Source organism: Petromyzon marinus, unplaced genomic scaffold, assembly GCF_048934315.1.
Source record: "Petromyzon marinus isolate PM22_M1 ecotype Great Lakes invasive population unplaced genomic scaffold, UKy_Petmar_22M1.pri1.0 PM_Scaffold_141, whole genome shotgun sequence".
Lineage (NCBI taxonomy): Eukaryota > Metazoa > Chordata > Hyperoartia > Petromyzontiformes > Petromyzontidae > Petromyzon > Petromyzon marinus.
Genome location: NW_027423104.1, coordinates 198,074 through 225,157, shown reverse-complemented (window position 1 = coordinate 225,157; position 27,084 = coordinate 198,074). Strand labels below are relative to the sequence as shown.

At 46.2% G+C, this 27,084-nt stretch overlaps 1 protein-coding gene across 2 annotated transcripts; it reads left to right on the top strand.

The window, feature by feature from the left end:
• Positions 1 to 1,063: 1,063 nt before the first annotated feature.
• LOC116937621 (ribonuclease inhibitor-like) lies at positions 1,064 to 27,084 on the top strand. Of its 2 annotated transcripts, XM_076063528.1 has the most exons (7): positions 1,064 to 1,197; positions 12,340 to 12,725; positions 14,847 to 16,525; positions 19,572 to 19,658; positions 22,033 to 22,078; positions 23,775 to 23,858; positions 24,442 to 27,084. In XM_076063528.1, exons 3-6 carry the CDS (start codon positions 16,251 to 16,253, stop codon positions 23,820 to 23,822), a joined length of 456 nt encoding a protein of 151 aa, XP_075919643.1. In that variant the 5' UTR covers positions 1,064 to 1,197; positions 12,340 to 12,725; positions 14,847 to 16,250; the 3' UTR covers positions 23,823 to 23,858; positions 24,442 to 27,084. The 2 variants fall into 2 exon arrangements, with proteins under 2 accessions (XP_075919643.1, XP_075919642.1); XM_076063527.1 differs by lacking the exon at positions 22,033 to 22,078.

Here is a 27,084-nt window from a genome sequence, read left to right as displayed (position 1 = left end):
ATAGCGGTGATTTTGGTGGTTGTAATGGTGGTATTGATGGTGGTAATGCTGGCTGACTATTACCCCTCTCGTGTCCTTCCACCACCAGGTTTAAGAATCTGCTGGTGTCTGTGCTGGAGGTGGACTTCGGATATCTGTGCGGTCTGGAGCGGTGGACAATAGACTTCTGCAGCTCAACCAGGGGGACGCACTGGGCAGGGGGCAAGATGGTGGTGGCCTTAGAGACCCACTTACTCCCACAGAGAGCCATAGACTCACTCACAGAGTACACTCACACAGAGAGCCAAAGTCTCACTGACACAGAGCCATAGGCTCGCTCACATGGAGACACATAGACTCACACACACAGAGAACCATTGATTAACTCATTGGTTTTTTCGGTAAAGTCATGTATGTAGAAATACCATAAAATTATATTAAAATAAATCAAGCACGACGTTTCGACCGCAACACAAGCGATCTTCATCAGGTGTAAAAACAAATAGCACATAGGGTGACATCAACGCAACACATAGAGAGAGTTAAACTGCACGGAGGTAAATACAACAACAAGATGAGAGACGAGAATTCAAAAAACCTAAGAAAAATTTACGTGATGCAATACCAGTCGGCCAACGACACAGTTAGACACTTGCCTGGCAGACCACGAATTTCAGAAGAATGCTAAATTTCGTGTTCATCCTCTGGGTTGAACATACCAGCATAGACAGAGTGAACAAATACGAGGTATAAGATAGCAGAAATACATATACAGGGACACAAGAGGTAAGAAGAGGAAAGACGGACAGAGAAGCAAGAAAAAAGGTGCCGGAGGAATGAACAGACAGAGGCTTAAAATAAGTAGCAGAGGTGGGGGGAGGGGCCGAAGAAAGCAATGGGCACCCCACCCACCCCACCCACCCCACCCCACCCACCCCACCCACCCCACCCATCTCACCCCACCCCACCCACCCCACCCACCCACTCACCCCACCCCACCCACCCCACCCCACCCACTCCACCCACCCCACCCCTCCCACCGATCCTCCCCCCAACCCTCCCCTCAACGCTCCTTTCACTCCTCCCGTCACCCCTCCACCCCTCTCCTTTCTGCTGCGTCAGGGCCAGAGGCTGAGAGCACGGCAGAGGAGGCTACACGGGGAGCTGGGCCGCGTCAGGGGCGAGAGACGCGGGGCGACTCGACACTTCACAGCGTGGGTGAGTGTGGGGAGTTCGTGGTGCATGTGGGACGGTGGGTGGTGTGGTCCAGAATATAAACCACCTGTGTAGGATACACGGGGGATTTTTGATTGGTGCTTAAATGTGTGTGGAAGACGGTGTAGTGTGTGAGTGTGTGTGCGGTGGGGGGTAGGGACGTAAATGTGTGTGTAACGCAAATGAGTATCTGGGGCGGTGTGTAAACATCACACATTGGGGAGACAAAGGCGGTCCGGCGTGGTTCTGACCACTTACCATTTCGTGTACTATGCCGGCCTTCATAGGAGCTCAATAACAGCACTTTCCCCACCAGTCTGTGGAGCTCCATGGGGGATGTTTGTGTCGGAGCTCGTGCTGTAGGCGTAGACGACGCGCGACCGTGGATCCTCTATAGGGAGCGCTCGTCTGCTGTGGGTCGCATGGAGCTGCACGAGCGGACACCGCCGCAGCGATTCCCATACCGAGTCACGAGATAGGCGCTGGGAAACAATTGCGCTGAAGTGTGTTGCTGGGTGGATGAAGCGAGCACCACCATGGTGTGCTTGCCTTGTATGGTCAGTCGTGTAACTGATTATTATAATATATTAATTCACACCTGTGCACCGTGTCATGGCAGTTTCTCTGTTTTTCCTTCATTGCATTTTTATTTCAGGAATATTTCACCTGCAAAATAGATTGAGTTTGAATATCTCATGCGAAAGGGTGCCCAGGGCATGTGGGGTCGTCCAATTGCACAGTGCTTAGCGCACATCACTACACACCCATGGACTAAATCCAGAGGAGAGTGACAAATGAATCAGTTCTGCCCCCCTCGCTTCACCAATCCGCACTAGTCGGCGTGGTGAAATATGGTAAAAAATCAACACGACCGACAGGGCATAGGGTGCCCATTATCCAGAAGGGCTTTACTTTATTATCACATCCACATCTAATTGTGGATTTGGTTATTTTTCTTTAGTTATCTTTGTTGCATAAATACAACTTGACAAGATATGTACTGCTTCATTCTGGTACATTTACTGTTTTTCAGTGCATTTCAGCACTGGGTGTGTTTGTTGGATTTATTGTTTGTCGATTTTTCATTGAACTGACAAATGGTGTAACCTGGTCCCTTGGGTACCCAGGCCTTCCTATAGTATAACTCCAGGAATCGGCAGATTTTTATTTTATTGTACCAAGTAAGGACCACTGAGCTATATAGCTGTTTTTCAAAAGCAACCTGGCCACAAATCATAGCTCAACGAAGTGGCTTATCACATGGAAATTTGTAGCAGCCAAATACTGTAAACGCATATTTCTAAATGTGGAGGGAAAAAAACTCGAGGATCCAGAGAAAAACCCACGCCACCACGGGGAGAATATGCAAACTCCAAATATCCAGGCGTTGGGGTTGGAATCGAACCCACGATCTCCTGCATTCCAGGCGAAGGGGATAACTTGTTGCCACCACTGAGCCCCTTGTTAATCTGATGTGGTATACTGGTACAGCCCCTGGTGGCCTCGGTCACTTTACTGACCTTTGCACCATTGTGTAGTCGGTTCAATTGAGTCGCAGACATACTCTTTGGAGGCAACAAATTTATTTATACCAACACGAAGGGGTAACTTCCCTTTTACCAGATAACCTATGGTGGTGGACCACCAGGCTATCTGCGCTAACACTCTGGGATAGCTACAATGAGCAGGACTCCAGCTTGAGTCCTGCCCATGTGTTGGTGACTCTTCACGGACGTTGAATGTAGATCTTTCAGAAGACAACAGCAAAGCTGAACCCCGGTCCCTCTGGGGACCCGGTTTATATGCTCAGCGCCATGACTCAGCGCTCACCAAGCCCCACTAGGGCTGGTACTACACCCACATATATGGGGTGTCGGTGATGTAATTACATCGCACGCCGTGCCTCTCAGGCCGGCACTACACAGTGGCATTCCCGATGTCACTACATTACCCCCCCCCCCCCCCCATTCGTAGCATTCAGCCGTCCTGGCTGTCAACTCCCCCTTAAAACTAACCAAGTGAATAAGTTCTAGATTTGAAGCTTTCGTGACTGCAAGGATCCATACTCTTTGGTTCTATTCGGTAAAGTCACGTAGGTAAAAAATAAAACAACAAAAATCATGACGTTTCGGCCACAACACAAGTGGCCTTCATCAGGTGAAGGGGACCGTACTGTCATGAGGACAGCGTTGGAGTGAAGACAGTCCAGCCCAGGTCGCGTCCTTTTAAGCTGTGTGGGAGGAAACAAAATGCTTTGACAAAGGAATTAGCATAAAATAACCGTAACGCACAAGAGGACCGGCACGGAGGGGGGGAGGGGGTGTGAAGTGGAACGTAGAGGACCGGCACGGGGCGGGGGGGGGAGTTTACAAATGTAGGTGTGAAGTGAAATAAGCTTCTATGAAAGTTTGGTATATCACTATTTGGATAAATACCATTGAAAATTAGTTTAATGTTTGGTATGATTTAGAACATCTTTCCAATGGTTGAATTAGGTGATAAAAAGCGAGTAAAAATGACTAAACGCTATGTGTGCCTCAATAATTAACACTAACAAATAGCATATAAATACCCAAGCCCACCTATACAATATATACACTAGCTACAAATGTACAGAACAACACGAGAAAATATAAAACGCGAATGCACGGAATCCCCTCCATCACCAACAACTCCCATCCTCACCGTGTAACAATACCCATAAGCACAACAAAGGCTAGGTTCAGCCAATAACCGATATGGCCTACTGAGTGTGACAAGCAACTGATGGTGTGGGAGTGTGTGTGCATGGGTGTCACAAAATCCGAAGAGTTTTTGAGCAAGTCCTCGTGGCTGGGCCTCCAGTGAAAGTGGGCTCACTCTCCCTGGAGGTCCCAGGGGGAATATGTAACTGTCCAGTCCAATCCGGCTCCTCACGAAGAGCAGTAGGCCGGGTCGACGGGTTCTCCTCTCCCGAATCAAGTGACGACAGCGCCGGCGGCGGCTCGGGGGACATCAGGCGCGTGGCACCTGAGGGAGGAAGCACACGACTCCGCTGAGGACCAAGCTCAACACGCACACATGCCAGCTCGCCGGACACATCTGTCCCTCGGTGCCCACAGTGTGGAGATGGAACAAACTCACAGGGAGCAATAAAGGGCTTAGGGCAAGAGGAGTGTACAAAACAACTCCGCCGCCCCAAGCGGATCTGGACACACTGCAGTCGAATGACCCGAATCACATCAACCAGCCCTCTCCAGGGTTTGAGCAATTTGGCCGATGTACCCATTGGTACCTGTGGACAGTGCAACCAAGCTCTGTCCCCAGGTGCCCACTCATGTTTTGAAGTACGGAAGCTCCTCAGCCATTCATTGGCCAATTGGCACGAATCAGAATTTACCCTGGAAGTCTCCCGCACTTAGGAAAGATTTTGAAGGGTACAGCACACGGAGTCAGAGATTTAAGATTTAGCCTTGTTGGGTGCGGCTTGTAACTGAACATGAATCAGGGGGTCGTGTTCTCACTGACCTGATGACTCAACATGGAGGTCAGTCCTGTGCAGCCGCCTCAACCATACCATCCATCTGCGGATTGTGCGGTGACATGCGTACTTTCTTGGTTCACAACTAACGCACACCTCTTGCAATAATTTTGAAGAAAATGTTTTGCCCTGATTGTTCAGAAGACGTTCGGGAGCACTCTTGTCCATTATGTAGTGGGTAATAAACTGGAGGAAGCTTACTCTGAGGCAACACATTTATTATAACATTAACAGGTTATTACACAATGGGGCAATGGCCCCTTTCACCCGATACTCTATGGAGGTAGTCCCTCCAGACTAGCTTGCCTCTGACTGGCTATCATGACATCTATACTGCTGGGGCTTGAGTCTTCCCTTGAGTCTTCACTGGTTATCAGCTGGAGCTTTCACTGGTACAAGCTCGAGCCGACCCTAGCCAGGGGTTCGGATCTGCCCATTGGGCTCTTCTCTTCAGGGCTCCAGGATGCTCTTCAGTCTTCGGCCGGACAACAACTGCTGGGACCGCTCAGGGACCTGACTTATATATAGGCTCCTGGCTCACTCTGCCCCTGGCCACGCCTTCCTTCTAGGACCGTCTCCGAGGGTCTGGAGAATGACATCATCTCCCTAGCCCCCTTCCCGGGATCTGGGGTCCCGACCGTTGGTCACGATGCTCCCCCAGGGATTGCCTTGGCCAACGGCCCGTCATCATTAATCCAGCAGGTTCAGCCTCCCCTCTGCTCCCTACTGACACAAGCTAGTACTGCCGGCTATGATTAGTGGCGATCATGTTCAACCATGCCACTACAATTACGTAGCCATTGAGGAATGCCTCAGTGATCTTTGCCGCCAACTGTTTGGGAAGCGGCCAGGCCACAGGCCATCATGAGAAATACTCGACTCCCACCAGAAAATATTTATTCCCACGAGCGGCTTCTACCGCGTGCACTGCACACACCCCTTCAACAAATTAGCAGCATCCTCAGCCATGCCAGGCCAGGAGAAATCCGACTTACGTGTGGCCAATGCTAGTTTATGCACACCCAAGGGCAACAGTCGCTCGTGCACCGCCCAAATGACCTTACCCCGCAGGGCGGTGGGCACAACAATGTTGGAACATCGCATCTCTCCGTCCCAATGCATGAGCAATCCGCCTCTGAGAATGAAAGAGGCGACACCCCATCGATCCTCGCCCCCATCAGTCTCTCTGACACGGCATCGCAATTTAAGCAGGGAAGCGTCCTCAACCTGGAGGCGCCCCCATTCTTCGTGGTTCAATCCAATGACAGCATCACGCGCCACTGGATCCCCAGCACCCTCAGATGTTACAACCTCGGCCGATGCCGTAAGGGTAGGGGGCGAGTGTTCGTTGCGCGGCTTACAGCGACCGGAGCCCGAAAAACTTGCGCAACTCTCGTTCGTGGGTAATCGCGACAAGGCGTCCGCGTTCGTGTGATGGGAGCCTTTGCGATAGGTAACCTGAAAAGAGTAGTCCTGGAGGACCTCCAACCAGCGTGAAAGTTCGCCAGATGGCTGATCAACCTGCAGCGCGTACTGCAGCGCCGCGTGGTCCGAGCGCACCTCAAAGTCTCTCCCATACAAATATGGAAGATACTGTTGCAAGAAAAACACGATAGCTAACAGTTATCAGCGTGTGACACAGTACCGCTGTTCAGCCGGAGACAGCACTCTGCTTCCTTATGCGATAACACTCTCGACGCCATTGACAACTTGAGACAGAACAGCTCCAATGCCAGTGTTACTAGCATCTGTATCAAGGACAAACGGCAAGGAAAAGTCTGGGTAGTGGAGGGGAGGGGCGTTCACCAAGCCATCTTGGAGTGCAACAAATGCGGCCTCCTCATGGGTGGTGCCGATGTCACAAGTCGAGGAGACTGAAGTGCTGTGACAAAAGGGCCATTGCCTGAATCGTCTCTTACTATAAACATTTCATTTCAAAGCGGTGTTATCGAAGAAGTTTTTTTGGAAGATAAATAGCATCGCGATGGGGGGAGGGGGAGATAGCGGGATTGAGGGGGAGCGATTAGGGGGGTTATAGAGGTGGGTGTTGAGTAAAATAGTATCAGTGTCTTGTGCTCGGGCTATGCCAAGGGGATAGGTCATTGAGAACACGGATTCGAATGAACGTCTCATCTTGCCACATGCTTTTTTTACTATCTCCATCAGTAACAAAATCAATCTACAAAGCAACGCTGCTTCTAAAATGGGTATAGTACTCTGAAGCATGTAAAAATGGTAATGTACTGTCAATCGTATTTTAACAGGAGCATTGTCTCTTTAAAGGTCACGTTTTTTGTTGTTGACATGAACTCTATTGGCTTCCACCTCCCTGTTCACAGAGATCGTCAATAGAGGCTGAAGTCTGTTACTCGCGCACAGTCAGTCGAGGGAGTGATAGCCCCCACTGTGCCCTTCAGCCTGTGGCGTTGCCTATGGGACTCATTGTCCCGTAACATCCCGAGTTCACAATGTCGATTAAAGCGACACCTTTGTTTAATAACGATCCATGAAATGAGTGGGACTTTATATAGTGTGACAGTCTTGTCTTTGGTAATACTGTACTCATGTTTGTTTCTGTTGCCTGGTTTTTAATTGGTAAAGCTGTGATCGTGTTTGATCCCTCCACTGGTATCCGATTAATTTCTGCATCAAGCACAATATCCCCTTTGCTGTCTTCAAGTTCCACCATGGACACGCTCCTGCTTGCCTCTCCCATCGTCTCATTCCCCTCCCAATGTTCTCCTATATCGTCCCTACCATCTCGCTTTACTCCCCTTCACTCATTCTCCGCCCAGCAACCAAGGCTTCCTGTTGGAACTTCTAATCAACCTTTACTCATTCGGAGGTCACTCATTCCCTTTTCTTTTGATGCAATTATTTGGGCCTGTCACTTACCATCCACAGATTTCTCCTGTGATCATCACTGTATGTTCTCTCCTTAGAAATGTAGGCTGAATGTACACCACCTTGTTCCCAATGATGATTGTATCTCACTGATGTGCACATCACCTTGACAGAGGCTCTTTTTAAAGGCACTCTAATTGATTATTTCTCATTTCACAGCCTCCACTACACTACTCAGCAGATTATACCCCACTTTGTTCGTCAAGACTTGCTTGAGGCAAATATAAGTATGGTCCAACAACTTCTATGACTGACACGGCACGAGTAAGACTGCCTGCAGTCCAACCAAAAAGGCTGCATCATTGAAAGCTGGTTTCAAGCCTGCCCTCCACGTGTGTTAAAAGATCTTACTCACCCATGTGATGATAGTTGAGCCTCTGGGTGTCAGCATTTCTGCTCTGACATTGCAAGTGTTGGATACTAGTGATTTCTTTCATTTTTCTTAGGGTACCTCTCACTTTATACTCAAATGGCTCAATACAGAAGGTGTAGGGTCTTTGGTTGCTGTGGCTTGCATGAGCTCTTCAAAGGGATATGACGAAGAGCGATTCTGCATTTGGGAGCATAATTACTTCTAGCATGCTAGTTTCTGCCTTCAACTGCTGAGGAGCTTGCCACTGGCATTTGTAATTGCACAGGAAATATTGAAGTAGGCTCCCCTGAGCTGACTGAAGTTTGCAAAGTCATCCTTTATTTGACTGAGAGTTATTATTCAACTGCTGCAGCTTTTCCATCAGGCCCCCTCTGTTCATGCCAGATCTGAGTTTTGCATTGCCTTCTTAGGCCCTTGTAGCAGTTTTTACGTTCTTTTTCAATTAAAGACCACGTTTAATCACTAATCCATTCATTTCCAATATTGCAACAGGTTGTTGGGCAGGTCTTGGCGGCGTTGTTTACATAATCTTGAAATTGTCCCAAACTGTTGGTTCCTCATTAGACAGGAGCGTGCATTACCACTGCCCACCTCCACATTACAACCATCCCCACCATAAGAATTATATCCAGTATGAGCTGGAGAAGCTTTTGTTGAACTTCGAGAGTACTACTAAGAAATGGGGTTTACGTTCATCCCCACATAAAACAAAGCACCTGCCTGGGTATTCTGTGTCACCGTATTCTCCCATCCCTCCACTCCCCATGAGCAGTGGGGCAGTTTTGGACAGAGCAGAACAATTTTCCATACCTGGAAATTGTGCATGTGACTAGCTCCAGTTTGGCAGCAGAGGTCATGCTCCGAATCGGTTGAACATAATTATCTCAGCTGTGTAACACACTGAATGCTGCATTGCCTGTCGCTCCATGTAAAGCTCTGGGTCTTCTCAGCCAGATATCCCCTCCCTTCTCTACATTTGAGAAATTTGGATCCCTTTTAAAGGAACATCCACACTGGTTTTGCATATTCAAGTTGTCTACGATCCACCGTGGGCTTAACAAACTAGATTATGTGAGCAGCTTAGATCCTTGAATGATCTGGACAAATGCCCATCAGTGAGATACTAAGGCAGGTGAGGCAGCATTGGCTGGGTCATGTAGCCCAAATGCCCAGTCACTGTGTACCCAAACAGCTTCTGGTTGTCCAGATATAAGGGGCTTATCGCTATAGGCAAGAGTTTGACTGCTGTGTAACAGAAGGATGGTGGAGCTGTTTGGGCTTGCCAACAGCTCGACCAGTGGTTTCAAGATCAGCGTCTCTGGAGGAGTTTTGTGAAGGATGTCTGCCTCCAGCAATAACGGAGGGCGGAGGAGTGATGCTCACAACAACGAGCGGAGTGCAGAATGAGTAAAATGCAGCAAGGTGGAACAGTAGGGAGCACAGGTGGTAGATCTGCCAGTCATCCCTGTCACTCAATCCATGACACCTTTATCTATCCTGTAACCTCCTGCCCATGAGCCTTCGACAGTCCACATGACCTCAATGTGCACTTAGCCTGGCACAAACACTTTGTTGACGTCAGATATTTTGAGTGGAGAATGGCTTTTATTGTTATTGTGTTTATGTACCCACCCCTTCATGTGCCGTACTGGCTTTCTTAGGTGCTCACTTGCAGAACTAATCCCAATAATGTAAAAAACGATATGGGAGATTTTTCTCATTTGTATCTTGTATGTTTGTGTACATCGCCTATGTGTGTTTGTGGCGAGCCATGCTGCACAACAAACTCAGCCACAGTTATCAATAGCACGTGATATTTACACTGGTTTTGGGTCCTCTAGGTTGTGTCTGCATTAAATGAGTGCCTGGTACAATGGGTAATCAGTATAACCTATGAGACAAACGTGGCCAGGTGTGGTGCTGGCCATTTCTACCCCACTTTGCGTGCGGGTCTTCAAAGGGGCTCACTAACAGCACTTGACCCACCAGTCTGTGGAGCTACATGGGGGATGTTTGTGTTGAAGCTCGTGCTGTCGGCGTAGAAGACGCTCGACAGTTTATCCTCTGTAGGGAGCACGCGTCTGCTGTGTGTAGCGTGGAGCTGTACGATAGTGAAACCAATAGAGTTGTTGCGCCTTGGGCGTAAACATCAATGTATGTCCATTTGCCAGGTGTTATTTTTTTCATTTCCTGTGGAGATGTGTGCTGTATGAGAGAAAATGCGACTGAGCCCACGCCCTCACCCCCTTCTCCCTATTGCATTATCTCCTCGTACTATTTACTACTCATAAAATCATACGTATATAGTGACACCCCAGGGATAAATTAATATTGCTTGTTATAGCACATTCTTGTAGAAAGAACGCTGGTTAAGTCAGACCGGCCTGTATATGTACAGTATAGATATTTAGTTTGCAGCAATGCAACACACACAGCTCAATACACAAAGAGTTAAATGTATAAATATCTCATACTAAAGAATGGATTACTTGGGTTTACAAACATGATGTACAAAACTCGTTATAGTCTCATGCTCTGCATGCTGTTGTAAATGCACGTGGTGAATACTCACTGACCAGATGCTTCGTTATTATTGATACTAATAAAAAATGTTAAATTAAGAATTTTTTTCATTAATTTCTCATGTTAAACAAATATAGGGCGTTCATCCAGCGGTAGAAAGACAATGGCTGCTGATGATGTAACGTGCCGCTCATTTTGAAGGATTCCTAAGAGACAGTGCAAGTGGAGATTCAAAGGCATAGGAAGGTGGTTGCACAGACACCTGGACCACTGCTGTCCTGTATAAGTGATTTATTTAACATAATGAACATTACAGTAACATTGACGCTGCCTCATGTGTGTACTTTAAGTTTTGGCTTCCCCACACAAACACACTACCTCCACAAAAGGTCATGTTTACTCATTTCTGTGAAGCGTATTCAAGTTTAATTTATTAGGTATAGCCCTGTGAGCCATGTGGCTCTTAAGTCGAGTGCAACCGCAACAAACAAAATATGAATCTACATTGCAGAAAACTATTAAACCACAACCAGACCAAAATAAAGCTACAAAAACAATGTAACAGCAGTAATCATAGGAACTGTGATTTTAAAATTAACAATAAACATAACATGTACGACAAAACCTGCAGCCATAGCTGGCAGCACGACACTCCCAGTGTATGATGTGTGAGTGAGTCAGCAGCAGCGTGAGTGTATGATGTGCGAGTCAACGTATGATGTGCGAGTTAGCGTATGATGATTGAGTCAGTATTAGGTTGAGTGAGTATATGATGTGTGAGTCAGCGCACGATGTGTTAGTCAGCGCATGATGAGTGAGTCAGTGTATGATGTGTGAGCGAGTCAGCGGCAGAGTGAGTGTATGATGTGCGAGTGAGCCAGCACACGATGAGTGAACCTGTGTATGATGAGTGAATGGGTCAGTGGTTGTGCGAGTGTATGATGTGTGAGTAAGCACATGATGAGCGAGTCAGTGCATGATGTGTGAGCGAGTGCATGGTGTGAGTGAGTCAGTGTATGATGTGTGAGTGAGTCAGTGTATGATGTATGAGAAAGTCAGTGTCGGCTCCCTCTGCTCGCGCTGTCGCCCCCTCCTCCCCCCGGCTCCGTCGCCCCCCCCCCCCCCCCCGGCTCCCCCGGGCCCCGTCGGCCCCCTGGCTCCATCGGCTCCCTCTGTCAGCTCCCCCGGCCCCCTCACAAACGGCCCCGCCAGCCGCTGCTGGGAGCGCGGTATGTGACGTCATACCACTGCTAGACAACCTCAAAGCACCCTCTACCCATACATTGAGAGCATGGGAGTGCCCACTACATAGGGACTACCCAAGATCAAACCTGGCTCCCACCCTCTAATCGTCACTCAACTAGAGGTGACGCTATCCCGATCATTGCACATTACAATGCAATTTGCCGTCTGCGTGGCATCACGATGGTCGAGGCAGTGAGCACGTGGTGTCACGCAGCTGCTTAATCTGCTAAAACTGTGTGGCGTTTTGAATTAGGTTCACATTTTACTTTTTTTATCGTAGTGTTGTGTTGATGTGAATGTTCAAATACTTGCACTGAAGAGTGTTTTGAGATGCCTAAAGTGTTTTGATGCAATTTTATGTATTTATATATATTCCAATAACAATTTTAAGCTTTCATTACAATTTAAATAAGTCAATGTATTCACAATCAAATACCTAAAGTCACAATTGTACCTAACCGAGACCTCTCAGATTTTAGTAGCAACATTTTATTTTTTTATAATTATTCTTCCCTGTACCTGGATAAAATTACACGACTATGCTTACAGGTGACACGTGGTTTGTTTTCATTTTCTTCAGGTGACTCGATGCATATATCGTGATGGCATCAAAAGATCCTGCATATGAGATCATTAAAACCAACAAAGTGAATCTGCAGAAATACCTCCAGGCGAAGTCTTCAGAAGTGCTTGACCATTCCTATCAAACAGGGATAGTCCTGGACAGTGAATACACATCTCTTAACAGCGAGAATGACCCCGTTGTGCAAACACGGCTTCTGGTTAACCTGGTGCTCATAAAGGGAGAACAAGTCTGCATGATATTTCTTGAAGATGTGCTCGTGCGACTGAGATCCGAGATCCCTCTCTTGGATCAGTGGATCTCACAGCATGAGCAGCAGCTCAACGTGATCGGTGTCGATCTGAGCAGAACTGCGGGTAAAGCCATCCCTGGAGCAGCTTCTCGTGAGTGATGCTAAACTTCACATAGCCATTCACATGTCTCTGGCAAGTTTAGGTGAAGGAATTGCTTTGAACTGAGATTGTCATTTAATATTAGCAAACTGCACCACCCTTGCATGACAACATTCCTCTCAGAAGGAGGACATTTATATTCCATTCCATAGCAGGGAAACTACAATTTATCAGCAATTGGGAGGAAAGGATAGATGGATAATGAAAATGTGTGTAAATATCAAAAACTTACATCCACACTGGACCCCAACATTCATTAATTCGTCATATCCCACACCTCCCTTTCCTTGGAAAAGACGTAAACATGGTGATTTTCTACCTCCTCTTCAGACACAGACATGGTATTTAAGCTGTAATAATGTAATGACCTATGAAGCTCTCTTTCAAGTGTCAAGCCCAAGATGTTTGGCAATGGCAGCAAACCCATCTGCTGCCATGGTCTCCATGACTTGGTACAATCTGGATTCCACCAAGGCCATGTCATTGAAACTGTTCCCCTATGCAGGGCAAATGACCATTTCTGTTAAACTATGGATGCTGCTTCTAGTTCTTGACCTTTGGGCTGCTTTTGACACCACTCCATCCTCTTGAATCTTCATGGCGATGCAGGTGTTTTCTGACAAACGTATTTCCTGGTTCTGCTTCAACCCCTGGAATTGATTCATATTTTTCCATGCAAGCACTGTCTTCTGTTCAGAAGCCCTAATTCTGTGGTGTTCCACATGGCGCAGTCCTGTGCCATCTTTTATTCTCAGTACAATCTCCTCGTTTTGAGAAAAAAATATGTTTTTATTATCGACTATCACTGCTATTTCTAATGACACCCAGCCTTATATTGCCATTGACTCATATAACGGAACCTACTTTCCTCTTACACCCTGACTTGAATTGGTTAAAACTTCCTCCAAATAAAATGTCAATATTTAAGCCCTCATCGTTTGTAAAAAGTCCACTCTAACTCATGACTCCCAAGTATTAAATTATGGAGAGATTACGGAGAGATTAAAATAACACCATCAAAGTTATGAGCCATCGAGTTAGATGTTAACTTGAAAAGCTGTGATGAAAGATGTCGAGCAAATCTGTCATTAGGGGAATCTCCACTCTCCCCAATCTAGGGGATGCCACAGTGCTTGCTGATGATGCAGTAGCCAGGTTAGTTGAAGTTCAAGTGAACCTACGATGCATCACGTGGGATGTTACGAGTTCTGTGATTTATGTGGCTGTTATTGTGAAGGTGCAAGCACAATGGTGGAGCCAGGATTTTCAGGTAGGGGGGTAACTCCTCCAGCAATAAACATTTTTTTATAGTTGTTATTACGTAAGGACTTGTCCCTTGCTTTTTATTCGACGCGTGTGCGGCGATGGCGCAGCCAACGATCGAGGGTCGAATTCGAACCGTGTGATCGGCATCGCGCTCGCTGAAGGTGTCCCTTCAGGGAAGTCGTGCACTGTATACGCAACTGCGCACACTTATGTGAATCACTTATAACTGCTTTGCCGTTACTTATTGCCAATTATGGACTCAGACTATTGTCCTATCATCTCATAGAGTCTCTGGCACATAGTAATATGCTACACAGTGGCGGTCGCAAAATGTTGATTTATCGATCGAAATTAAGGATTTCGATCGGATCAGGGGAGGCACGTGCCACCCCCCCCCCCCCCCCCATAACTGGCTCCGCCAGTTAGCAAACACTGCATCTTCTCTACCTGCAGAGAACCGTGCCTGGTGTACTGCACTCCTCCACCACAGTGTAGCCCCCGTGCTACGTGATATAGGCCAGCTTGAGATGGGAGAGGAAACACAGCCCCAATACTAGTGAAATATAAAAAGTTAAATTCAAGTGGTTGGAACATTTTTGTCATAATAAAAAATATATTTTACAAAGGTACAGTGTTTATAAAAATTGCATTTGTAGAATACGCTTCGTGAAAACTTCCACGCAATAATTCGTGATGTACATGATGTTGCTGCATTATCCATAGTGAACGAATTCGCTACGCTTTTTTTAATTACATAGTTTATTTAATCATATTTTTCTGCTATAGGAATGTTTTTTAGTATAAATGAAACTAATTTGTTTGCTAAATAATATCTGTTTAATTTAGATAACCCTGGTGAGGATTTCAGAGAATTCTTGCTGAAGCTGACATCATTAACACGAACCTACGACGCACGACCTGGAGAACCTGCAGTGTTTTTGCTGGAGAGGATGGTGAAGCCAATTCTGGTTCCCTACTACCGCCATCAAGAAACCAAGGAGCACGAGTTACTAGCGAGAGGCAAACAGCACAAGGAGCCGATGGAGAGAGCACATAGAGAAGGGATGACTTACAAGAAGCTCTTTGATCCCATCAGTTCCATTGGAAAAAAAAACACACCCTCGACTGGTTATTGTGGTGGGGACTCCAGGCAGCAGTAAAACCATGTTGAGCAAATTCATTGTGCACAGCCTTCTGTCAGGTGAGAGAGTGTTTGCACAACGCTTTGAGCACATTGTGCTCATCACGTTCAGGGAGATAAATGATGTTGGAGAGGTGTCACTCGCAGAGCTGTTTTCTGTGATGCACTCATGTTTGGGAAACAAAGCGGATGAGGTTTTCACAAACCAAGAGAGAACCCTTTTTGTTATGGATGGGTTGGACTAGTTTGGAAAGCGCCTTCACTATGCCAATACTTGCACTGATCCACGTAAGACGGCAACAGTAGAAGCCATCATTGCTGCCCTAGTGAATGGAAATCTCTTGCCCAAGGCCTCGGTCTTGATAACGACCAGACCCATTGCCATGGAGCAGCTGAGTGAAGTGAATGTTGATCGAGCTGTTGAAATCACTGGGTTTTCCAACGACGATAAACTATCATTCTTAAACAAATTTTACCAAGACAGGAGTCTAGCAGAAAGGGCACTCAAGCTCCTGCAGGAAAATGAAACGGTGAATACATTGTCCCAGAACCCTTCATTCTGCCATATAGCAGCCATTACACTGAAGGAACATTTACAAAAGTCTGATCATTCTTAGATTATCCTCAAATCAATGACTGACCTCTTCACGCAATACGTGTGTGGGCTCATAAAACACCATGGACGTGGCAGCCGCGGAACCAAGGAAGTCTCTTGCCAATATGGCTCTGAAGGGGGTTCAGCAAAACATCCAGATGTTCAGCCAAAAATATCTAGAAGAGTGTTTTGTTAGTTCTTCTGAACTAGGAAGTACATTCATCAACAAAGTGTTCACATGTGAGGGCATTCAACAAGGGAGTTGTTATTCATTTTCACACTTGACAATGCAGGAATTTTTTGCAGCGATAGCCGTGCATCTGTCACATTCAACACGGCCAGTGAGTGACGTCATCAAGGCTATTAAGGACAGCAAAGATGGGAGGTTTGATGTGTTTCAGAGGTTTTTTTTTGTGGACTAGCATCAAGCCCTCCATGGAAGTTCTTTGAGGGTATCTTGGATCCTCCATCTGCTGATTCTCAAAAGGAAATAATCGAGTGGCTCAATCACAGCATGGAGACTCAGAATGTTGACAGACACAGGCTCATCAGTCTCCTGCACTGCTTGCACGAGCTGCATGACCGCAAGTCCCTGAGTGATGCCACTCGGTCCATGACTGAGATAGACCTGTCACTCACAAGGCTGTCCCTGCCAGACTGCTCTGCCATCTCCTGGATCCTGCTGCAGCGAGAAGAACCTGTGGAGACACTCAACCTGTTCGGCTGTGGCATCGGCACCGAGGAAATGAAGAGGCTTCAGCCTGGACTGCACAGATGTAAAGAGCTACTGTAAGACTTGCACACCTCGCCTTCACTACTTCACAAATTGTGTGTGCATGTGTGTGTGTGTGTGTGATATCAACTTAGTTTCAATTGAGTACCAGGTGCGGTGTGTAAAGCATCGCTACTCGGGAGACAAAAGCAGCCGGGCGTGATACTGGCCACCCACTCCATCATATGCCATGCCGGCCTTCATAGGTGCTCCCTAACGGCACTTTCCCCAGCAGTCTGTTAAGGCTATACGGCAGATCTTTCTCTATAAGAATCCTCACTTATTAACTGTGCATACAGTACAATGTAACTCCATTCTCACGTAAACACTCGGTCTTGCGTAGCCCAAGCATGAATACAAATTTTGACAAATTATTCCCCTTGCCACTGCCATCATTGTCCTCACTCACTTCACTCCTCTCCCCGCACGCCACGCTCACCCCTCCCTTGATACCTCCCATTAACCCCCAATCTGCTCCTGCCTTCACTTTTTCCATAACCCATCCCCCACCCTTGCCCATACCTTCACTCTCCAGCCGCATACCCACTCCCACTCATCCACTGAGGGATGAGGTTCGGTGAGTGAGTGCGTGCCTGCTTGAGTTGGTGGGTGACTTGGTGGGTGGATCGATGAGTGAATATGTGGAGTTAAGTGAGGATGTGAGTGGCGTGTAAGTGGGTTGGTGAATGAGTGAATTAGTGTGTGAGTGGGTTGGTGAATGAGTGAATTATTGTGTGAGTGGGTTGGTGAATGAGTGAATTAGTGTGAGTGGGTGAGTAAATGTACAGTGAGTAGGTGGGTCCACAGTGAATGCTGCACTCACTGTATGTTAAAGTACAAAAGGAAAAAAAAAGTTATGCATATTCATGGATGCTGTAAAGTTTTCCATCATCTTCAGCAACATTTAATTAGCGATAATGATAGCCCTCACACTATATGCAGGGAGTGAGGTGACCTTAGGCCATACTGAGAAAATGTAGCCCTGATTGCGACTGCGGTGGAGAGTGAGGGTAACGGTTTGATCCACGTGGCCGATTCAAGCCCCTGGTTCACAGTGGATCATGGTCAGTGATTGTGCTCACCACTACAGAGACAGCTGATTGGTAATGGGTGTTAATCTTAGTTGTAAAGCATTAAAGAGACAAAGATCCCCCAAGTAGCCCATATAAACTGGTGGGGAAAGTGAAGCCAGTGACAGGGAACAAACACACACTATTACACTGCACTTTAGAGCACAAAGACAATCTCCCCGTGGAGCCTGCACACACTTTTGAGGCAAGTGCTGATCGCACTTCCCTGACCAGCACCGTCCTTGGCTGTCTTTTTCTCCCCATTGCTGATGTTTACACAACATACCAGGTACTCATTTAAGGCTGAGTCACCCTAGATTTTATTTTATCACTCACCACTGATGCTGTTTACAGATATTAAACCCAGGTCACTTAGTTCGTAATGTAATGTGCCAACAACTTTCCCACCATTCCCCTAAACACAATCAAAGACACTCGTATATACACACAGACATGTACACACACAAACGTACACAGTGCATGCAGCCTTTGGTCACTCCACTGCTGGATAAGGCACTCCCATACCATGCAGGTCTTGGGGGTTATTTGACCATACATCACCAATCTTGTCAGTGTGGGTTGGTGTAGAGCATAGAGATGAATGTTGTTCCATTGCCATAACGCAGCTCCGCAGGCTACAACACCTGTTGTAATGCATGTTAGTCATGGGTAGAAGCACCATCCAGGCTCGTGCCTATTTAGATTTTCAGATTTATTAGATCTTACATGTACACTAATGTACACACTCATATATGAATATACACACACTCACTCACATGTACATATACACTAATATGCATATACACGAATACGTGCACGTTACTACACACTCACACACTTTTACACACCCCTGTTTGAGTCTGCAGTTTTAATGTGACAGTATTTTTTTACATTAAAATGAATGCAAGCAATCTTCATATAATAAGGATTCACATTCATGAAGCGCAATTCGTCCAGTGATCTGAGTGCGCCATGGACAAATTAGTTAATATACGCATGTATGTGCAGGCAGTCCCAGGTTTACGGAAATCCGAATTTACAGAAATGCTCCCATGAATCGTGTAATAAAATTCAACGTGTGGAAATGGTAGCGTTAATTACATAAGAACAACTAGTGCAGCGCGTTGAGGTTGCGGTCGTCTCCTGCGGAGCGAGGCTTAAGCCCCGCCTCAACCAAAACGCCGCCTTCACCGAGCCCGAGCTTCACAGGATTAAGGTATTTTTTAAATATCATTACGTAATTATTTTCCTTAGGTAGCATTACGTAATTGCTTGTTTTCTATACTGAGAACTATATATTCCCATGTTTCTATTGCTGGTTTGAATTTTAAGTTTATTTCATGAGTCATTTACTTTAGTTACTGTGTGTGTATGTAGGTGTGTAGACGAGGAGCGGTAGTGTAGCGGGTAGCGCTACGCTGGGCTATGAACCCGGCGTCCTGGGTTCGATTCCCGCTCACGGCCAACACCGGTGACGATTATCTGAACCGGACGTGGGCCTCCCTCTAGGTCGACTCAGCCTCAAATGAGGACCTGGTGCGGTGTGTAAACATCATCACTGGGGAGACAAAGGCGGTCGGGCGTGGTGCTGGCCACCCACCCCCTCGTGTGCCGTTCTGGCCTTCATACAGTAGGTGCTCGCTAACAGCACTTGCCCCTACAGTCTGTTAAGGCTACACGGGGGATCTTTGTTTTTTTGTAGAGGAGGTCTTGCAAAACAAGACCCTTGTAAACACAAACACGTTTCAGATTATAAAGGTACAGTGCAGTATAAATGAATGGATGATTGTGAGTAAAATATTTGTGAATGCCACAAATATCATATGCTTCTGTGTTATACATGAAACAATGAGCAGCTTTGCTCATGAACGTGTGTGCTCTGGTCACGTGCACCGCCATTGTGAGTGTCCCTCAGTCACCGCGTGTTTGACTCCGCGGTTCCCGTGGGCTCAGTGAGTCAGCGCTGTCCCTTTTCTCGTCCACCCGGGTTTAGGTTGAGTCACAACGAGATCGGAGACAGCGGCCTCCGACTTTTAGCGGACGGGATGTTGGGAAGAGAAGGGAGTTTGGAGACGTTAGCGTGAGTGTCCTGATGCACACACACATATAAGCACACCTAAACAAATATACACACACAGACACAAAACACAAAGATACTCGTATAACATAATAATGTTGTATTTTAACGTCTATTATAACTTTGTTTTTATGCACTCGTCAAATAAGTTATTAGCCACACTTATTACAGCACTTTTAACCACTATTAACAATACAATTACAATTATCACATTACCTACTCTAATCAATGATATTGTTTCAAATTATATTATGGTAATACAGTAGATCGTCGATTATCCGGCAGTCGGAATTTCAAAAACACCAGATAATTGCATCATTATTTAAAATGGCTTATTTTTGCATATTCTTAAGTAAGATTATATTTTTAGGTGCTCTGTATATTTAGTGTTATTAAATAGCACAGCCAGTCAGGACAACAACACAGTTAGACACTTCCTGGCAGACCACGAATTTCAGAAGAGTGTTAAATTTCGTGTTCAACTTCTGGATTGCACAAACCAGCATAGACAGAGTGAAAATACGAGGTACACGGTCAGTAGGAAAGACGGACAGAGAGGCAAGGAGAGAGAGAGAGGGATGAACAGAAGCTTAAATAGGAAATAAGGTTGAGGGGGGGGGCGGCAGAGAGAGCGGCAGCTCAAAAAACATCTTGTGGCAGCTCAAAAAAGGCACATCTTGCACATACACAGAAGCGGGGGGGGGGGGGGGGGATGGGAACAGGCTTGGGGTGTACATTTAGGACAGAAATGCAACGGTAACATCCCCGTAGAAGTGTGTTAATAAATTATTAAAGCTTTCGTGACTGCATAAAATTACTCATTGTTTTTTTCGCTAAAGTCACGTATGTAGAAATACAATAAAATTATATTAAAACAAAACAATCACCTGATAAAGATCGCTTGTGTTGTGATCGAAACGTCGTGATTGTTTTGTTTTAATATAATTTTATTGTATTTCTACATACGTGACTTTACCGAAAAAAACAATGAGCAATTTTATGCAGTCACGAAAGCTTTTAATAATTTATTACCCCTTCGCCCTATCGCCTCCACCATTGACTCACCCACCTACAAACTGGCCCGATTTATGTCTGAGACCTTACAACAATTCACTGGTAAGACCACCTCAGCTGTACTCAACTCAGCTCAATTGGTATCGTTAATTAAGGACATCTCACTTTTTCAAGGTCATTTGCTCGTTAGTTTCGACGTGGTCTCTTGTTTACCAAAGTTCCTGTGCTTGACACCATTGCAATCATTGAAGATTTGGTCCAACAAGGACTGAATGCTGATGTACCGGCCTTGGTGTGACACTGCCTCACCAACATTTCACCTGGAATGGAACATTCTACAAACAAGTTGAAGGTACCCCAATGGGTTCTCTCTTATATCTAGTTGTAGCCAATGTTTTCATGGAAAAATAAGAGACAGATGCCATCCAGGCATCCACTCTAGTCTGTCCTTGTGGAAGAGGCACGTAGATGACACGTTCGTCACCTGGCCACATCGCAGACCAGCTCTGAATCAATTCCTCAACCACATCAATGCCATACAACCAGCCATCAATTTCACCATGGAGGTGGAAAAGGAATGGCAAGTTACCATTCTTGGATGTTTTAATAGAAAAGAGACCAGATGGCTCAATGGGACACTCTCTACAGGAAAGCCACCCATACGGATGCCTACCTACTCCCACTACCATCCATCCCAGAATAATTCCCTAATCAAAACTCTACACCATAGAGCTCGGTGTATTTGCGACCGTCAACACCTAGCCCATGAACTGTAACATGTACACCAAGCTCTGAAGATAAATGGATATTTGGACTACACAATCCGTAAAGCTATCACCCCAACCGTTGGAAAATACCCTTCTGAGGACCCAATCAAAACCATCACCTTGCAATACATAGCAGGGGTCACTGGCAGGGGTCACTGTGAAGGATGTGATCCCTGACATGCAATGCCCCGTTGTCTACAAACTAAGATGTGTCTGCAGCAGTAGTTACATTGGGGAAACTAAGCGACATGTCTCGGACTGTGTTCGTGAACTTTAGGCAGATCTGAAACACGGTAGGACCAATACCTCGGCCGTGGCTAATCATTGTTTTAATGCGGTGGGCTCACACGGAATTGATTTCTCCAAGACGAAGGTACTTTGCCCGCCCACTGGCTATCAACAAAGGTTCGTTCATGAAGCCATCCATGTATATAGACACAGACACATTTTCAACCGAGCAGGTGAGTACAAACTGAGCAATCATAGGAAGAACGTTATCGACCAGTTTTAAGTCATAATTGGCTATGATGTTTCCATCGTAGCACCTTTCGATGTTAGTGGTGCTTTACGCCCATTTAAAACTTGCGCTTTCACAGGGTTCACAAAAGCACAGCCACTTCGCGCGCCGACCACTTGGTTGCGGTAGGTTGGCTCTCCACCACTTACATTATCATTGGCTGCAGACATTTGGGCTATACCTATTTGAAACCGTTATAAACAGTTTGCCTTGGAAGCTAACCCCGAAGACGACTGCTTGTGTTGCGATTGAAACGTCATAGCTTATGGTTATTTTTTGTTATTTTTTTGAACCTATCTACGTGACTTTACTGAAAGACCAAAGAATATAATATACTCAGTATAGCATGATAATGTTGTATTTTAACGTCTATTATAACTTTATTTCTTATGCAATCATTAAGTTATTAGCCACACTTATTACAGCACTTTTAACCACTATTAAATAATACAATTGTCACATTACCTACTTTAACCCATGATTTAAACAATATTATGTTAATACAGTAGATCATCGATTATCCAGTGGCTAGGGAGGGAATGGGGTACTGGATTAAAAAAAAACCCAGATAATCGCATCATTATTTAAAATAGCTTATTTTTGCACATTCTTGAATAAGATGTTTATCGGTGTTCTGTATGTATATTTGGTGTTATAAGTAGTTTGCGGTGTGAACATATTTAAATAAATATACAATGACAAAATAAATATCCTGCTGTAAAAAGTGACGGTATTTACTGTACCGCTATTACCACTCCAATATCGAAGACTCTGCATGGGGTGATGTGCGTACTAGGCTCTTGTTCAACAACTTGTGTTTGACAACAACTTGTTTGACAACAACTTATGTTTGACAACAACAACTTGTATTTGACAACTTTTGTTTGACAATCGTCGCACTGATGCAGCCTTCAGACCGGTGATTTGGCAAATGCCGAATTGCACGCAATTTTCGCTGGATCGCACTGTATATTTTCAGTTTCTATGACTAGTTATTAGTCATGAAAAGTGTATATACGTGCAGAATTTTCATTTTTAAGTTGTTTGTAATGTGTAATGTACTGTATATATTATTTGGCACTGAAATAAAGCATAGCTACTTGTTTTGTCACGCACATGGTGCCGGTCGGTAAACTGGTAAAGCCTTTCCAGCAGTTTTTCCCGTTTCACCGGATGTTGGAAGCCAGATAATGACGCTCTGGATATAATCGATGGCCATGTGTATTTAACGTCGTAAATTAAAATTAATTAGTTTATATAACGAACGGCTGCAATCTTGACATTAATTGCCCACCCATGCGTTTACCTTCATAAGACCACAACCTGACCCTTATTACAGCCATAAAGTCACCAATGACCTATACGCCAAACCTATACATTGAAAACATTCTATCTTGATTTGAAGATTTCGTCACTGCAGGAATCCATACTCTTTGGTTCTTTCGGTAAAGTCAAGTAGCTTTTCTGATTCTCCAATATAAATAAATATTCACATTTTGATTCTGGCCATTCTGCCTGTATCTACATTGGCCTTTCATGGTCAAACAATATTGAATACAATATTTCATACAGGCAGACCTCGCCGGGGGGTTACGTTACTGGAAATGTCGTGTTGGACAAAGCCGCATTACACAAATAATAGACAAATAGGGTTGCTTTCCTGTGTCTGCAATGATCACTCCCTCCCTCTTTGTTTAACTGATTCTATAAGATTTCCACCATTGTCATTGTATTGAAGGATGTTGAGTTGCTCTCCATTTCTTGTGAGTGTACACTTTATTTTCCAATTTCACCTCACTCAGTGCCTCTTCTCTCCTGTAGTCTGCAGTACTGCTCACTGATGGACAAATCGATCCTATCTCTTCATGACATTATGATCACCAACAAATCATTGAGGGAGCTCTGGTAAGTTATGCTGCTCGTGTCTCATACGCACTCTAATTGTTGCTACAGACAAAACTCTGTAGCCTTAACATAACAAATATATGCAAAAGGCAATGTTTTGAGCAATGGACCTTCTCCACAGCACGGCTGTGTCCTATCAACACGAGCCATTGCCAGAACTGGGATTAGTCGTGGAGTGTATTCCAGTACATGTAATAAGCATTATCAGACCAAGGAGCATGACCAAACGACTGGGAATGCGCCTTATCTTAAATCTGCAAGATAAGCAGGTTTTAGCCTAGATAGTGCTTAGATGGATGACGCACATAACCACAGGGGTTATAGGCAGCAGAGCTAAGTTGTGGGCAACGGACCAGTGTGCAGCACAATTCTCCCTTGAACTATACTATCCTAGATCTGCAGTCCCTGCCATCACAGACCTGCAATGACCTGCGTGGTGAAGTATTGTAAAGCAGCTCTCATGGCATGGGGAGACCTTCATCCAGCGCGGTTGTTGTGGGGGCTGTGTGGGTCTCGAACTGTGAGGAGCTGCTCGAGTCTCCGTGTGAACCCGCGTCAGCGTGAACCTCTCTCTGTGCTGCAGGGTGGATGGCAATGACTTCAGTGAGGAAGTGAAGCAGGAGCTGAGGAGCAACTGGACTCACAGAGTAAACCTGCGTTTGTAGATTTAAGCTGAGAGGCGATGCTGACCCAGCAGCAGACGGAGCTGCCCCATGAGCGAATCGCACACCAGCCTGTAGCATTTCACCTCCACAGCTCCGATCGCCGGCACCGGCTCTGATACAATGAGCGGGGAACTCTTTGTGAGCTCCACACGGAGCCGGAGGTGAATGCGGCTCCAAGATTCTGATGAGCGTGGTGATTACGATGATGTTGAAGTGTATTTATGAATGTGTTGTGGAAGGAAGCGATGTTGGGGGTTGTGGGGGAGTGGTGCTGGGGGGCATGCGGAGGACATGCGGGGGAAGGGGATGCAAGTGGATTTGAAATGGTCTGGCACTGAGTAGGAATGTTTTTTAATGAATGTGCATACATTTGTCTCAACAGTCACCCTATATCTGTTTAATATTCATGTATTTTAACTTTCAACTGCGCATTGATCGGTCTAAAAGTAATCTTCCAAGTCGACGTCAGTTTGAAGGAATTTATTAATAACTAACGGGAAGTACCCAGCGTTGCCCGAGCGAAAAAGACACACACAACCGCTATTCGCCACTTGGTGGCGGTGACGTCACCACGACGCTTGTGCCAGGCTATTTGCACCTTGAGGCCTAGTGAAGTGTCGGACGCCCGCAGGCAGGAGGTCACGGGGCAGACCCAGGTGCCACGGGTCGACTGACTGAGATGGCTGAGCTGACTGGCTGATGCACCACCTGTGCCCCCTACTGTGCCAACTTGCTGTGCTTCAGCCACCCGGTGCACCACTCGTTATCGTGAGCATCGCTCGATCCACCCTCCGTTGTTGTTGGAGGGCGACTGCCTCCAACTGCCCAGTAGTGTCTTTCACGAGCCTCTTCCACAGAGGCCGATCTTGCTATCACTGGTACCAGTCATCAGCATGTCCACTCAGCTCCACATCCTCCTGTACCACATCACTTTATCTCTTCTCTAGCCTGTGCCACGCCCGTTTAGCCCCCTCGATCAGGCCAAACAAAAGCTGTTTGAGCATGCGGTGATTGGGCATGTGGGCTACATGGCCCAGCCAACGCAGCCTTGCCTGCCTTGAGGAGCTCACCGATGGGACTTTGTCCAGATCTTTCAAGGATTTGTGAGCTCCTCACACAATCCAGCCTGGTTAAACCCAGGATGGATCGTAGGCAGGCCGGCCTAAATGTTTCTAACCGGCGAAAATGTTCCATTAGGGGGTCCAAGTTTCGCAAGCATAGAGAAGGGAGGGAATGACCATGGCCGAGAAGACCTGAAGCTTAGTGCGGAGCGACAGACCAGGTAGCTTCCACACAGCATTACGCAACCAATGAAAAGATATTGCCACTCGACTGATTCGGAGTGAGACCTCTGCTGTTAAACTGGAGCCGGTCATAAGCACACTGCTCAGGTATGGGAAACTCTCCACTCGCTCCACAACTGCCCCATCACCGATTGGGAGTTGTGGGGGTGGAGTGTCCGATGGTACAAAATACCCAGGCAGGTGCTTAGTTTTGGTGGGGCTGATGGTAAGGCCCCACCTCTTAGTGGCACGCTCCAGTCTCAGCAGCAGCGTCTCCAACTCCTCCTCTGAATGAGCAGCTATTACCAAATCATCAGCATACATAACATGGTTGAGCAATAGGGAGCCATCCCTTGACCGCACCCGGGCATCGATCAGCCTCCCATTATATCTGTACCATATGGAGATTCCCCCGGTACAGCTATTGAAGGCTTCACGAACTACGTGGTCAAAATAGATGTTAAATAATGTGGAAGCCAGAGGACATCCCTGTCGCACCCCAAGGTATACAGGGAATGGCTCTGACTCCCGGCCACGTAGTTTTACCCGGGCACGCTCACCATTATGAAGGTCCTTAATGATCTGCACTCTCTCCACTCACTCGCACACATGGGCCTACAGACACGCAAAGAAATGCACTTACACACTCAGATGGAGCCATGCACACACATCAACTAACACACACACATGGACTAACACACACACGAGTGACTGATACGCACACAAATGGACTGACACGCATACTTGGACTGACACACACAAACACTTCGACGCACACACACATCGGGCGTTGTCCGTTCGAAAAAGACAGACACACACATGGACTTAAACACACGCATGGACCTACACGCACACACATATTGACTCAAACACACACATCGACTCACACACACACACATTGACTTACACACACATATGGACTAACACAAACATGGACTAACACACACACATATGGACTCACACACACGCACATCGACTGACACACATAGAGACACACACACTCACATGGAGCCATGCACACACATCGACTAACACACACACATCGACGTACACACACACATCTGGCGTTGCCCGGGCAAAAAATACGCAGACACACATGGACCTAAATGCACACACATATGGACTCAGCACACACACATCGACTGACACACACACATCGACTGACACTGCAATGCCCGATAATGCCACAGCTGGAGCAATGTTCTTTCTCTGGCGAGTCTTAGCTAGGAGCAGTTTGAAAACAAAGGTCTTTCGAGTACTGGCAGGTGCATCAAGGTA